At 39.5% G+C, this 16,182-nt stretch overlaps 1 protein-coding gene across 2 annotated transcripts in view; it reads left to right on the plus strand.

Annotated features, from left to right (window-relative positions):
- Positions 1-16,182, plus strand: part of LOC124721277 (isoleucine--tRNA ligase, cytoplasmic) — a 168,894-nt gene that overhangs the window by 19,389 nt on the left and 133,323 nt on the right. For both annotated transcript variants that reach the window (XM_047246162.1, XM_047246161.1), the window contains 5 exons: positions 1,919-2,069; positions 2,153-2,341; positions 10,331-10,459; positions 11,672-11,820; positions 15,225-15,443. In XM_047246162.1, the coding sequence (XP_047102118.1) occupies positions 1,919-2,069; positions 2,153-2,341; positions 10,331-10,459; positions 11,672-11,820; positions 15,225-15,443 (837 nt within the window). The remainder of the gene's footprint in view (positions 1-1,918; positions 2,070-2,152; positions 2,342-10,330; positions 10,460-11,671; positions 11,821-15,224; positions 15,444-16,182) is intronic.

A 16,182-nucleotide genomic window follows, 5' to 3' on the forward strand; every position in this document is an offset into this window, starting at 1 on the left:
TAACAAATAAAAAGCTTTTGCAGGACGTGGTTTTCAGTAGACAACACAGTGCACAACAGTATTGTGTAATATGTGATTAGAAAACAAACTACCATTCAGTTTCAGACAATAGGCTGGCATAACAAATTAATTCTCTTATAACTCTCACAAAAAGAGTTAGATTAATTGGCCATTTTATCTTGTTATGTAATGAGGTCGTACACAAAAGTAAGGAAACTCTTTGACTTAGTAGTAACAGAAATACTGTGCCTAGAAAACAGTTTCCTGCACTGTTATTCTAAAGACAGTACATGATGATTGAAAACAAATATCGATATCGGGTGTTGGTTGTGTAAGAGGAGCAATGCTGATTATGTTCACTGATTACCTTCTCAGTATGTGAAGTTTAAGAGAACGTCAGAAAATTTTGCTCCATCAGTTACCAGACTGGAAATTTTCTGTCACTCACTTGTTTAACAGGCCTATACCTTGTCAACAAAGTGAATGGTCTCACGTTACAGTCTACGTTAAAAATTTTGTGTACTCGGGAAGCCCATATTATGATGCCACTATCTGCGTAATGTTTAAAGTTTGTTTCTCATGATAAACTGTACAGAGTGATTACAAAACAGTATGTGTGTCTGCTGTTGGTTACATATGAGAACAATTGTGCAAAATTATAGACCAACGCCTCCAACTTCCTTCTGTTTCTGGACTCTAAAGACATTTTATGACCTCATATATGACAATATCATATGATCAATCGAGCCATCTCACTAGAAATTTGTTAAATTAGTAAGCATTATCCATATGCAGCACATTTGAGATGGGTGGGTGTTAAAATCTGCTTTGTGACAATCCACATTTGGGTTTTCTTTTGTTGTCTTAAGTCCACCACCAGTAACCCAATTGCAGAATAATTTCTCCTTTGAAATGGACACGACCAATTTCATTTACCACCCTTACCCTACTGGAGCTTGTGCTTCATCTCTAATGACATTCTTCCTAACTTGATATTGAGCCCTAATCTTATTTTTCCTTCCTCACATACAATTTCATACAGATCATGGACAGAGACTCAGTTTTCCCAAGTTTCGTTGCAAAGTTTTACACTGTGCCTCATTGCGGTTTGAAAACAAACATACTATCATATGGAGTATCCACAAAGGAAAAGGAATGTGGAAACAGTGGACAGATCTTGGCTTTTATCATGCTTGATACATGCTAATCAGGGTGAAAAATTTTGTAGTGTCAGATATTCTCCAGGAGGCATAACAGGGCGATGTGTGTCAAAAATGTATTTGTAAACAATCCAACAGGAGTGAACAATTCTTTTCGAGTGTTTGCTGATGATACCATAAGAAAGTATTTTCACTGACAACCTACAAAATATCCACTTTGGGGAGCAAATAGCATCTCCATAAACATATACATGTTCAAGGTTGCATTTGTAATGGAAGAATTAAGTATTGTGGTACAGTGCAGGAAACAAAGAAGTGAAAGATGCAAAGTTGCAGTTGTAACGTACTGGCTTAGTGGGAATAAGAGATACCCAAGAAACATATGTGGAAACTGTTGGTAAGAAGACAATGGTTTCGTGAATAATTATTGCATAAAAGTCAAGAAGCAGTATCTGATACGGACTCAAAAGCAATGATGCTCACACTCTGCTGCTTTGTATAGCAACCGAAGGAAATAGAGACCAAAGTGTGTATTGGGGCAGATTGTAGCCACGTGTTTTTCTTTTGATACATTCAGTAACAGAATAAGAAAAGGAGCGACTATAATGATGTGATGTGCCCTCTACCATCCATTAAACAGTGTCTTATGTAGCATAATTGTCGAATGTTTTTCAAATTTCACAATTATTGTTGCTTATATAAATGTTATTGAAATAAAGGACTATATGTAAGCCGTTTGTACTGTTTTTCTTTTTGAGGAATTTGAGATTGATAACAAGCTTGGAATAAAAGGGCCAGATGATGTAGCGAAATTGGGTATTGCCAATTACAATGCAGAATGTCGAACTATAGTAATGCGATACGCTACTCAGTGGCAGGAGATTGTAACTCGTATGGGGAGATGGATAGGTAAGATGAAATTTCCAGTTGATTATAATTTTATCCCTTTTTATTAATTACTTATTCTAAGAAATATATTTGTATTTTTCCAGATTTTGAAAATGATTACAAAACTATGTATCCTGCTTATATGGAGTCTGTGTGGTGGGCGTTCACAGAATTGTTTAACAAAGGTCTAGTGTACAAAGGAGTTAAAGTCATGCCCTTCTCAACTGCATGCAATACTCCATTGTCTAATTTTGAATCGGGCCAAAATTACAAACAGGTGCAAGATCCTGCAGGTAAGGGCAGATAGTGCAGTTTAATGTTATTTTCGTGTTGTAGAATCAGCTTTAATTTTACACTTTATAAAGAATTGGTCCTGTTACCTTTAATGCTTTCTTTCCATCAAAGATAAAACTGATACACATTTGTAAGTCCCTGATCCTGTTTTCTTTATTCAGAAAAAAAGAGCTGACAATAGAAGTGATGAGACCAGTATGATGGTGGAAACAGTATGATGTAGGGTTATGCCTTTCTGAGATACCAAACTGTATAAAATATATATATATGTGCGTGTTCGCATTCGTGTGTGTTCGCGGGTCCCGCCGCGCTTTCCGTTATTCCTACCCCACAACCGTCCCGATCGCAGTTAAAAAAAAGAAAATATATATAGTAACTGTGATCGGGACAGTCGCGGGGTAGGAATGACGGAAAGTGCGGCGGGACCCGCGGAGAGGCCCGAGGACAACAACACGATGGGAGAGGACGGACACGACCAACGAAGGACAGACCGAACAACAACAAGATCGAACAACGGAGTCACATGGAAACCTAACAAACACATCCACTCGTACACAGAACCAGTAAGCAAGCTGTCTAACGTGAGGCGCTGTGTCAACAGACGTACGTGAGATTAGACTGGCTGGCTGAGTGAGAGGCAGGCGCTTAAGTACGCTATCGGGGGCGCCGCTATTGGCTGCTGGAACCACAGTGTTCCACTGTGGCGCCCTCACACTAAAAGCGGGCCAGGAGGCACGCACGGCCACAGCTTACGGCGCGATGGTGCAGAGACCTCTATGGGTCCATGATGTCTGGCGCGGATTCAAATTCCGCGGCGCGTGGTACCAGAATATTTTTAAATTTCTAACTAGTTTTCAGCTTATTGGGCCATCTTCAGGAAACAACTGACTGGTGTGTGCAATGAGACACTAGTTCTTAGGTAACTAAACATTAAGAGCAAAGATACAATCCAGTTGCTCTGAATTATGTGCACCAAACTTGTTTTTAATGTTGAAATTACACTTTACACAATGGACAATATTAAGTGCAATAAATAACTAAAGTACACCATATTACGGTATTACAGATTATATATTTATAATGCTAAAGTCTGTGAGGTATTCACATTGGTTGAGAAATGGTCAAACTGAGCACTCTTCATGTATGTTTTGCACCAGACATGCAGTTGCAATGTTAATCACTTAAATATGTTACGTAAACAAATATAATCCCAAAATTTCATTACTGTACATTAATTATTTTTTGGTGTTGCAATTTTTTCTGTTATTGTATATCCTGCTATTTGTAGATTATTCTATGTTAGCGATAGTTACCTGATCATCTGCAAATAGCATAATCTGTTTACACTCTATATTTTCAAAATAAAAAAGAGTCGTGATGAACTTGGATTCGGATTTCTCAATGTCCAGTATTAGTTGGAGAATTATAGGATACTTTGTAACAGGTAAGGCATGCAGTACATGGAGAAGAATACCAAACTACTTCTGGCATGCATATGTTCTTTTGCAAAGAAACCTGTCCACAGGCCCAATGATAAATTATGTACAGATGTCACGGAGGATAGACGATCAGTCCCCTTAAAGACAAGTTATTAGTTATCTCCAGAAAGGTTCAGCAAATGGTGCTAGAACTACTTCTACTTGTAAATGACACTACTAGCCCTATAGTACAGGAATGGAAAGTCTGATGAAACCTGGACCGAATAGCAATGAAATTGTAGTTTCAAATTAGTACGTACAATTGCTGGTCAGTGAAAGCCTTAAAAATACAATATACATTTTATCTCCTGTGCCATTGTCTGTAAGTTTGCAGCAGAGTTACCAGTGCTTCAAAGAGCACCCAGCACGTGGTAGCAAAGTGTATACAAATGAAGAGCAGCATTCTATCTTTCTGTCTTGCATTTTCTGAACAGTGAAGGTATGAAACCTAGTGAATGAAAGTCCAGTAATGTAATTCACATTTATTACTGCAGCAAGTGTACGAGTGGAGTAGGAACTTCAAAAACAGTGTGACTTCTGTGGTAAATAATCCCTTCCTAGGTATGACTGAATTGTGACACCAGAGCCTATTGCTGCAGCTGAAGCCATTGTGATGGACAATTGTCATGTGACTGTGTATGAAATAGCCATAAATTTGAACATTAGCCATGGCTCACCACATCAAATTATTCATGACATGCATAAGTTTCACAAACTGTCTGCAACATGTGTGCTACATCATCTAATTCTAGAACTGAAGGGGTGATGTATTGACACCTGTGAAGAAATTTGTGGTGCTTTGAAGCAGATGATGACAGCTTCCGTGCAAGACTCACTCTGGGAGAAGAAACTGATCCTCAACAATCAACCTGAAATCAGGAGAGCAAGAAAAAAATGGTGCCATTTATGATCACCCAAACCCAAGAACTTCTGGGTTCAGCTATCTGCAGGAAAGGTTATGCTGACTCTTGGGATAAAAAAGGCATTACCTTGGAACACTACATGCCGAGGGAAACACCATCACTATTATGTCATATTCTGATTTGTTGAAAAAGCATCTTTGGTATGCAATCAGACCAAATTGACATGACAATCTGACTTCAGGTGTCATTTTGCAACATGACAATGCTTGGCCTCGTACTGTCAGTGCAACAATATCAACCATAACTAACCTTCACTTGAGGAAAGAAATTCTGTTCCGATGAAGAGGAGCAACATGTAATGCACCAGTGGCTGTGCACGTGACCACAAGAATGTTTTCTAGAGGAATTCTTGGACTTCCTATGCACTGGAGGAAGTGTGTTGAATGTCAGGGGACTATGTTGATAAATAACACACTTGTGTTCCAGTTTTGTTCAGGAAGTCACATGAAAAAAAGTTTTAATTTGACTCGTGCTTGTATATAGTAAAAACAGCCATTCACTGGCCATGGATGTATGTTTATAGCTGTAAATAATACTACATTTTTTTGAGGTTAAATACAGGCTCTGAATCTAAAATTAATTTCTGGCATAAAATATGGTAATCGGGTGCTTTTGTAGAACCCTACCTCAGAAACAGTAATGGTAGAATATTACAGGGAAAAATTGGAGAATGTTGTGCTTAAATTTTCTGATGCTGATATTGGGTTGGGAGAAATTTCGACTTCCAGCCATAAAATGAGTGGATGAATGCCTTACCTGAAAATGACCTTCAGTAGTCATAGAACTGGCTCATAAAGGTTACATGTTATATCTCCTGGTTACAAATAAGACCGAACTTACTGATTCAGTTAACATAGAAAAAAGAATCTGCAATCATAAGGCCATTGTAGCATCATTGACTGCGGGCATCAATAGAAATGTTAAGGAAGGGGAAGATATCTTTGCATAGTAACAGCGACAAGAAATAGACTGCAGATTACCGGAGTGGTCAGTATCATACATTTGTGGTGGCTCAGTGCCCTACACTTCCACATTGGGGAGTGGGAGTCTACCTGTGGTAAGAATGCCAATATGCACCTAAGCATATTTTTATCCCACAAGTGGTGACCCCATTGTGAGAATGGCCCACTGTCAGACTCAAATTTGAAACTGCTGAGGGCACAGTTACAACAGTGTCAACATCAGTATCAGCTGCAAAATCACCAGCTACAAGGGCAGCAAGAACCACTTTACCAGCAGCAGGAATTCCTCTGGGCTCAAGAACAACTGCACTGTGATCAAAAGTATCCAGACACCCCCCCCCCCCCCAAAAATAAATATGTTTTTCATATTAGGTGCTTTGTGCTGCCACCTACTGCCAGGTACTCCGCATCAGCGACCTCAGTAGTCATTAGACATCATAAGAGAGCAGAATGGGGTGCTCTGCGGAACTCACGGACTTCGAATGTAGTCAGGTGATTGGGTATCACTTACTGATTCAGTTAACATAGAAAAAAGAATCTGCAATCATAAGGCCATTGTAGCATCATTGACTGCGGGCATCAATAGAAATGTTAAGGAAAGGGAAGATATCTTTGCATAGTAACAGCGACAAGAAATAGGGACTTCCACACTCCTAAACATCCGTAGGTCCACTGTTTCCAATGTGATAGTGAGCTGGAAATGTAAAGGGACACATACAGCACAAAAGTGTACAGGTCGACCTTGCCTGTTGCCTGATGGAGGCCGCTGACAGTTGAAGAGGACCGTAATGTGTAATAGGCACACATCTATCCAGACCATCACACAGGAATTCCAAACTGCATCAGGATCCACTGCAAGTATTATGACAATTAGGCGGTAGGTGAGAAAACTTGGATTTCATTGTTGAGCGGCTGTTCATAAGCCACACATCACGCCGGTAAATGCCAAACGACGCCTTGCCTGGCATAAGGAGCGTAAACATTGGACAATTTAACAGTGGAAAACCATTGAGTGGTGTGACGAATCACGGTACACAATGTGGCGGTCCCACGGCAGGGTGTGGGTATGGCAAATGCCCAGTGAACGTCATCTGCCAGTGTATGTAGTACCAACAGTAAAATTCGGAGATGGTGGTATTATGGTGTGGTCGTGTTTTTCATGGAGGGGGCTTGCACCCCTTGTTATTTTGCATGGCAGTATCACAGCACAGGCCTACATTGATGCCGAATGCATCTTTCAACATGATTGAGCACCTGCTCGTAATGCACAGCCTGTGGCGAAGAGGTTACACGACAATAACATCCCTGTAATGGACTGGCCTGCACAGAGTCATGACCTAAATCCCATTGAAAACCTTGGGGATGTTTTGGAACGCCGACTTCGTGCCAGGCCTCACTGACCAACATCGGTACCTCTCCTCAGTGTAGCACTCCGTGAAGAATGGGCTGCCATTCCCCAAGAAACCTTCCAGCACCAGACTGAATGTATGCCTGTGAGAGTGGAAGCTGTCATCAAGACTAAGGGTTGGCCAACACCATATTGAATTCCAGCATTACTGATGGAGGGCACCACGAACTTGTAAGTCATTTTCAGCCAGGTATCTGGATACCTTCGATCAGATAGTGTATTTTAGAAGGAGGTAGTCACCTTACATTTATCTGTAGACTGAAAATATTCAGTATAAGATGAAAAATAATGTTGTACAATACAGCAGACTGATGTGTGTTGAGCAAAGTTGTGAGGAATGGGAAACATCCCCCATGATAAAACAGTCATGATAGAAAGTTCCCCTGAAAGCTAAGCAAACTTAAGCCTAGATTTAATACCTTGTTGACAAAAATGAAAAAAGGCAAAAGTTGTACAAAGAGTGCCATGCCTGAAGAGTTCAATGACTTTGAAAGTAAATTTCTGTTCATGGATCTGGCAAAAATCCTAAGAAGTTTTGTTTGTGCTTTAAGTGAGTAAATGGATGAATGGGGCAGGTATGGATACAGTCACACAGTGACCATACTGGAACCAAAATGGAGGACAACGGAGGGATCAGCATAATGCTGAGTTCTGTTTTTCTGAAATTGTTTCGTTACGAATGCTTCACAATAATTTATCCTTTCAGTCATTACATCAACACCAAAATGACAAATGCAAGATATGTTACTGGGATGCAAAATAAACTAAATTTGCTCAACAGTGGGTAAAGACTAGGACTTGATGAGATACATATACAATTCTGTCTAGTGTATGTGAAATGACTTGCTCCTTTTCTAACAGCAACCAAGTGATGTAGCACAGTGGTAAGACACTGGACTCGCATTTGGGAGGATGATGGTTAAAATCCTTGTCAGGATACCTTGACTTAGTATTTCCTCAATTTCCAAGAATTGCTTAAGGCACTTGCTGGGATGGTTTCTTTGAATAGAGTATGTCCACATTCCCTTATCAACTTTCCCAACCCTGACTTTGTGCTCCATCTCTGATGACTTCTTCGTCAATGGGACAGTTAAGCTCTAATCTTCCTTCTGTCTTCTAGCAGTACTACACTCCTGGAAATTGAAATAAGAACACCGTGAATTCATTGTCCCAGGAAGGGGAAACTTTATTGACACATTCCTGGGGTCAGATACATCACATGATCACACTGACAGAACCACAGGCACATAGACACAGGCAACAGAGTATGCACAATGTCGGCACTAGTACAGTGTATATCCACCTTTCGCAGCAATGCAGGCTGCTATTCTCCCATGGAGACGATCGTAGAGATGCTGGATGTAGTCCTGTGGAACGGCTTGCCATGCCATTTCCACCTGGCGCCTCAGTTGGACCAGCGTTCGTGCTGGACGTGCAGACCGCGTGAGACGACGCTTCATCCAGTCCCAAACATGCTCAATGGGGGACAGATCCGGAGATCTTGCTGGCCAGGGTAGTTGACTTACACCTTCTAGAGCACGTTGGGTGGCACGGGATACATGCGGACGTGCATTGTCCTGTTGGAACAGCAAGTTCCCTTGCCGGTCTAGGAATGGTAGAACGATGGGTTCGATGACGGTTTGGATATACCGTGCACTATTCAGTGTCCCCTCGACGATCACCAGTGGTGTACGGCCAGTGTAGGAGATCGCTCCCCACACCATGATGCCGTGTGTTGGCCCTGTGTGCCTCGGTCGTATGCAGTGCTGATTGTGGCGCTCACCTGCACGGCGCCAAACACGCATACGACCATCATTGGCACCAAGGCAGAAGCGACTCTCATTGCTGAAGACGACACGTCTCCATTCGTCCCTCCATTCACGCCTGTCGCGACACCACTGGAGGCGGGCTGCACGATGTTGGGGCGTGAGCAGAAGACGGCCTAACGGTGTGCGGGACCGTAGCCCAGCTTCATGGAGACGGTTGTGAATGGTCCTCGCCGATACCCCAGGAGCAACAGTGTCCCTAATTTGCTGGAAAGTGGCGGTGCGGTCCCCTACGGCACTGCGTAGGATCCTACGGTCTTGGCGTGCATCCGTGAGTCGCTGCGGTCCGGTCCCAGGTCGACGGGCACGTGCACCTTCCGCCGACCACTGGCGACAACATCGATGTACTGTGGAGACCTCACGCCCCACGTGTTGAGCAATTCGGCGGTACGTCCACCCGGCCTCCCGCATGCCCACTATACGCCCTCTCTCAAAGTCCGTCAACTGCACATACGGTTCACGTCCACGCTGTCGCAGCATGCTACCAGTGTTAAAGACTGCGATGGAGCTCCGTATGCCACGGCAAACTGGCTGACACTGACGGCGGCGGTGCACAAATGCTGCACAGCTAGCGCCATTCGACGGCCAATACCGCGGTTCCTGGTGTGTCCGCTGTGCCGTGATCATTGCTTGTACAGCCCTCTCGCAGTGTCCGGAGCAAGTATGGTGGGTCTGACGCACCGGTGTCAATGTGTTCTTTTTTCCATTTCCAGGAGTGTATATTATGTTGTAGAATTCTGGAACACATTCTAAACTTATGTATTATGACATTTCTGGAAACCGAAAATCTATCTGTAGGAATCAACAGGGATTTCACAAATGTTGTGAAAACCAGCTTGTTCTGTCTGTTCATGAAATCCACGAGGTAATAGATACCGGTGACTAGATTGTTGTTATGTACTTCGACTTTTGATAGGTATTTGATGTAGTTGTGCCTTTTTGTCTAATGAACGGAATATGTTACAAATACATCTTTTGAAGTTTATAGTATTGAAGTTAGTTTCTCGCAAGTTGGATTATAATCATGAATAAAAATGGTGATCCAGGAAGTGTTGAATAAGTTTCTATTATTACGATGATCATAAACTGGATTAAAAGACTTACTGAAGTAAGTGACTTTAGCTTACATACCCTGCTCCAGAGAGTTTGTTAAACTTCATAGCTACGCCTGTGATATTTTTTTGTAGCTACTTGTTATAGATAAAGCTCTTCCCATAGCTAACAGAAGTTACAGTATTCGTCAAATGGAAAATAAATATTATTTAAGCAAGTTAATCCATAACAAATAACAGTGATGACATGTATTAAGTTTCTTTCCTAGGCTACCTGGAGTATTTTGAAACATAATTGCTAGATGCTTACTACGTCCGTTGCATGTGTTTATGTTGCAGTTATTGTTAGTTTTCCATTGGTTGATGAGCCTGATGTTTCCTTGATTGCTTGGACTACTACCCCATGGACTCTCCCTAGCAATATGCTACTGTGCGTAAATGCGAAAAAAGTTTATGTGAAAGTGAAAGGTATGTTGTTTTCATAATTAGATAAGTTTATGTGAAGTGAAAGCTAAGCTAAATATTGGATGAACATATATATATATTTGTGTTGTCATTACTGTAGTTGTTCTGATAGTGAGTAGGAAATACTGCCACATTGCATAGTAGTGTTGTGAAATCTTTGTTCCACAGAGTGGACAGAGAATTGGGCTATATTTCAGTCCACACATTTTATAATTTTCCAAAAATAAAAGTGTGATGTTATTTCAACACCACTTCTGTGTAAAGTTTTTGATTTTTAAGCTTTATCTTTGAGTATTCTGCAAGAATCTTTGTGATTGAGATACAAACACAAATGTCTGTCCTGGAAATTAGTGGAACTGGAGGACAGAAACAGGTGATTGCATAAATGAAGTTTGGATCAGGACTAACGTGAGTTTATCAGCAGCAATATCTCATTCAGTAGACCCCTTACAGTTTCTCCATTTCAAAAGGAAAATAAAATGTGTTTGTAGCATAGTCTTCTAATTGGTAGCTGTTTCATTGTAGTGTTCATTTGCTCAGAGCAGAGAATAGATGGAAAATTGTAGTTTCTTTAACAAAATATATGTACTCTATTATTGATATAAACATGTCTGTTCTGTGGTAAAAGAATTGATATAAAAATAATAGGAAGCCAGTTAACTGATTTGTTTGGGTGTGGTGAAAGCTACACATCTCACACTGGTGATTTTTTTCGTATCTGCAAAGTATCAATTAAATTCTTATGATGTATGCAAAAATCTTGTTGTTTTCAGTCTGAAGACTGGTTTTATGCAGCTCACCACTCTAGTCTATAATGTGCAAATGTTTTCATCCTCAGATAACTCCTGCAACTTTTATCCATTTGAACCTGCTTACTTTATTCCTCAACTGTGTTCACCCCTAGTTTTCCACTACAACTTTTACCTTGTACACTTCTATCCGTTACCTAAATGACAATTCCTTCATGCCTCACGGTGTTTCCTACCAACCAGTCCCATCTTTTGGTGACGGTGTCCCATATATCCCCAATTTAATTCAGTGCCACTTCATTAGTTACACAGTGTACCCATGTCATTAGCAGCATGCAAAAATCCTAATTTTAAAATTTTTCCAGCAATACAGCAAAATTCAGTTTGTGTAACTTTTCTTTATTATTTTAATTTTCGACATTGTAGATATCAGTACTGTTTGATGGTATTTATTTTTTTGTTTTAGACAAGAAGAGAGAGTCTGTCTTTATCCTCATGAAAGCTAGACTTGAATCTTTATACAAGAAGAAAGATCAGTATACAATATTAGAAGAATTTGAAGGATGTGTTTTAAAGGGGAGACAATACAAGCCACTTTTTAAGTACTTTCTTAATGTAAGTATTTTCTTTATAGAACATTTTAAAATTATCTCTGTAACTTGAGTGTTTATTCAGCTGCTTTGGCATTATCCTTTAATTTTTGGTGGTCCTCAATGTCAACATTGGTATAGTTGTTTAGCAATCCATTTTTTTACAAAATGAATTATTTTTGCTGTATCTCTGTGACTTTGCATTTAACTCATTTCAGTTGACAAATGTTTGTTATGGTCTTCTTGTATTGCACTGAAGCTGGAACAAATGTGGACTGTTTTGCCTAATGTGTAAGAGGCCACTTGCTTGGAAAAATATGTTAATTTCCAGTTGCATGAAATGGAAAGCATACACAAGAAAATGTCATATGAAAATAAAGCTAAGAAAAAGTTACAGGAATATATTTTCTCCTTTGTAATGTGCATGTTCAGAGTCACATTTACATGTTCACGTGCTCAATGATTCAGTATAAATCAGCAGTGGGTATTTGGTGCAGATAATTAAGAGGGTACTTCAGATGATGTAGATTGACAGATTTATGAAAGTACAAGGAATCTTTTTAAAATATGCTGTGCTGTTCAGAATGCTGTGTTAAAACCCTGACTATTTACCATAAATTATGACTTGTGAATGTGGTACTGGTGCAAAGAGGTGTGAAGTTTTGGATGTTAAACACATTTTACATTGGGGCCGACTGAAAATTTGGAGAAAAATGAATACCATGTGTCAACCAGTAATATTTCAGTGTTAGTAGTAATGTATGCTGAAGGATAGTAAGCATTGCCCAAAAGTGTATAGAGAATAGAATGTGGATGTCTTGAAGTTTGTACCACATATGGACTGCGAAGTTGAGAGAGAGAGAGAGAGAGAGAGAGAGAGAGAGAGAGAGAGAGAGATTGATGAATTTCCTGTCACTGCATCAGAAATTGATTCTGTTGAGCTAATGAATTATTCTTTGTCAAGTTTGAGGGTGTATTGGTTGTGAGGAGGGGATCTAATTAAACTGCCTTGAAAGAGCCCATTACAGGATGATAGGCACCAGGAAATGTTATTGTTTGGAATGGCCTGCCACAAATTCCTCTCCTCTGCCAATCTCTTCGTCTCATAGAAGAACTTGCAACCAGTATCTTCAATTGGTTGTTGGATCTACTTCAGTTTCTGTCTTTTCCTACTTTTTTGCACTATACGGAGCTCACTGGTCCATGGAAGTTATTTCATAATGTCTTAACACATGTCCTGTCATCATATCCTTTCCTCTAGTCAGTGTTTTCCACACATTTTATTCCTTGCCAATGCATCAGAGATCCTCCTTATTTCATATAAGTAGTCCACTTAGTTTTCAGCATATCAAACATTTCAATTCTCTTCTCTTTTCCCCATATTCTGTGATTCACTTTCATCCAGTGCTGTGCTCCAACCATACACTTTCAACTGTAGACTCTTTTGTGTTGGAAAATATATTGTGTGGTTTATTTATTTGTGATGTCACCTGTAAGGAGCACTTCCTTTTAAACTGTGGGTGATTCACTGACAGCATTATTTTTAAGTTTGGGACTTTCTTTTTTTAAAGAAAGGTAGTAAGCCCACTCATAGCTATGCTGTGTGTATAATACGTGGAAATATAAAAAATATATGTGAGGCTGTTGTGAAGAAAACATTCTGAACTGAAGATAAGTTACATATAAAAGATTACACTCTGGCAGCTTACTGGGGAGAATCACATATGGGCTTCTCCATGGCTCAATCACAGGACCATGATTGCTTCTCATGTATGTAAACAATCTTCCGATTAATATACAACAAGCAGAATTGGTTCTTTTTGCAGATGATCCTAGTACTGTAATCAATTCAAGCATACATACAGAAACAGAAGAAATGGTAAACAGTGTTCTTAAAAGTATTATTGACTGGTTTTCTGTGAATGGTATCTCCCTCAGTTTTAAGATGACCTAACATAATCAGTTCTGCACATCTACGAGTGCTACACCAGTGAGTGTAATACATGGTGAGAAAATAATAAATAGGGTGGAAACTTCAAAATTCTTAGGTGTCCGTACTGATGAGAATCTAAACTGGAAAAAGCGCATTTTGGAACATGTAAAACAACTATGGAGCAATGTTGTGGGGTAACTCATTTTAAGGAAGAAAATCTTCATTGCTCAGAAACATGCTGTAAGAATAATATGTAGTGATCACTGACGATCATCTTGTAGATGCCCGGCCCGGTAGCTGAGTGGTCAGCATGACAGAATATCATGCCAAGGGGCTCGAGTTCAATTCCCGGCTGGGTAGGACATTTTCTCCACTCAGGGTCTGGGTGTTGTGCCATCATCATCATCATCATCATAATCATCATCATCATCATCATCATCATCCCATCCCATCCCATCCCCATCAACACACAAGTCGCTGAAGTGATGTCAACTCTAGACTTGCACCAGGCGAACGGTTTACCCGATGGGAGGCCCTAGCCACACGACATTTCATTTCATCTTGTAGACAGCTGTTTAAGAAAATAGTCATTCTGACTACTGCTTCACGATAGGCGTATATTTATTCCCTCATGAAATTTGTTGTAAGTAATTCACTACTGTTCGAAAGGAACTATGATGTATTAATTGCAATACCAGAAGGAAAATGTGACATTCATTACTCCAAGTTATGATTGTCTTTAGCACAAAAAGGGGTGTACAGTGCTGCAACAAAAATTTAGATCACTTACCAAGGAACTTAAAATGTTGACAGATAGCAAAACAAATGGAAAAAGTTTCTCCTTGACAACTCCTTCTGTTCTGTACAAGAATTTCTATTCTTGTAATGCATAAAAAGTGATGGGTAGGAATTACTAGCTCACATCTGTATATTTAAAATAAATAAATAAATAAATAAAATAAATGTTCAGCATGTAGCCACATATACAAATTAATTTATGATGTAAAATGACTCATTCCACATCATTATGATTTATCGTGCAAAATGATCCATGGGTCATGAAACTAACTAATGAATTTATTGTGATACACTGTTCAGTTGATGTGTTGGGGTATCATAGGGAAGGTGCAATGAACTGTGTTTGTTAAGTAGGTTGTGCTGTTGAATTAATACTTCTTAGTCAGTTCACTTGCCCTGAAAGTTTCTGTGACTGTCCAAGGAAATATATTTCCTAGGATTAGTGTGGATGTACCATTAAGGATGATCAGTTTGCTCATCTGTAATTACAATTATAACTTTTTAAGTTGGGAAATAAGTCATAAATGAAATTTGGAAGTATAATATGATAAATAAAATATCTTCCAACAAATGATACAGTAAGATTGATAATTGTAACCATAGTCCTTTTTTTTTATTAAGTGAGAAAAAAACGCACATTTTCATAATGTTGGTATAGTGTGCAGAAAGACAAAATTTGATTGCAATTTTTGTTCTAGTATGAATCGAGAGGAGCTTTCCGTGTCCAGACAGATGACTATGTGACAGAAGAATCTGGTACAGGTGTTGTTCATCAGGCTCCATTTTTTGGGGAAGATGATTACCGTATTAGTTTAGCCGCTGGTGTTCTCACCCGTGATGAAAATTTAATGTGCCCAGTTGATGAAAGTGGCTGCTTTGTTGATCCTGTTGTAGATTTTAAAGGCCAGTATGTGAAGGTAATGTTACTGGTGTGTTAATAACTTTAAATGTGCAGAATAGAATGTATGAATCACAAATACTTCCTGTATGTTTACTTGCAAATTATTAGACATACATTTATTTTCACAATACTTGTTTCATGTATCTGAAGTTGACCCTCGGTGTAAACAAATGTAGTGTGTTGTATGTGACAGAGTGAAAATAGTCATCATTGTTCAATTAGGTGATCGATGATCAGTCCTTGGAAACAATGACAACTGTAAAATAACTAGAGTTTGCATCCAGAGTGATGTAAGTGGAATGACCATGTAAAATTAATTTATATAAATCAAATGTCAGATTGAAAGTTATTGGAAGAATACCAACAAAGTGCAATTCACCCATGAAACAGTTTGCTTTCAAAACTCTTACTTAACTGATTTGTGGATATTGCTTTTCCTTCTGGAACCCTTACAATGTCTAATTAATAGAGGAAATAGAGAAGATCCAAAGCAGAGGAGCATGTTTTGTCTTGGATTTGTTTAGTAAGTGTGTGAGCATCACAGTGATATTCATCCTACTCATGGCAGGTGTTCCAAAAATATGCATTTTGAAAAGAGTCAAATCAATTTGTTACTACTTCCCATATATATCTTATGAAACTAGCATGACGGTAAAAATGAGACAATTGAGCTCGTAGGAGGCATATCGGCAGTTACTCTTGCTGCGCTCTGTAACATAGTTTTGAAGGAAAGGAGGCTGGGGAGGGACAGACAA

This window comes from Schistocerca piceifrons, chromosome X, assembly GCF_021461385.2.
Source record: "Schistocerca piceifrons isolate TAMUIC-IGC-003096 chromosome X, iqSchPice1.1, whole genome shotgun sequence".
In the NCBI taxonomy this organism is placed as follows: domain Eukaryota; kingdom Metazoa; phylum Arthropoda; class Insecta; order Orthoptera; family Acrididae; genus Schistocerca; species Schistocerca piceifrons.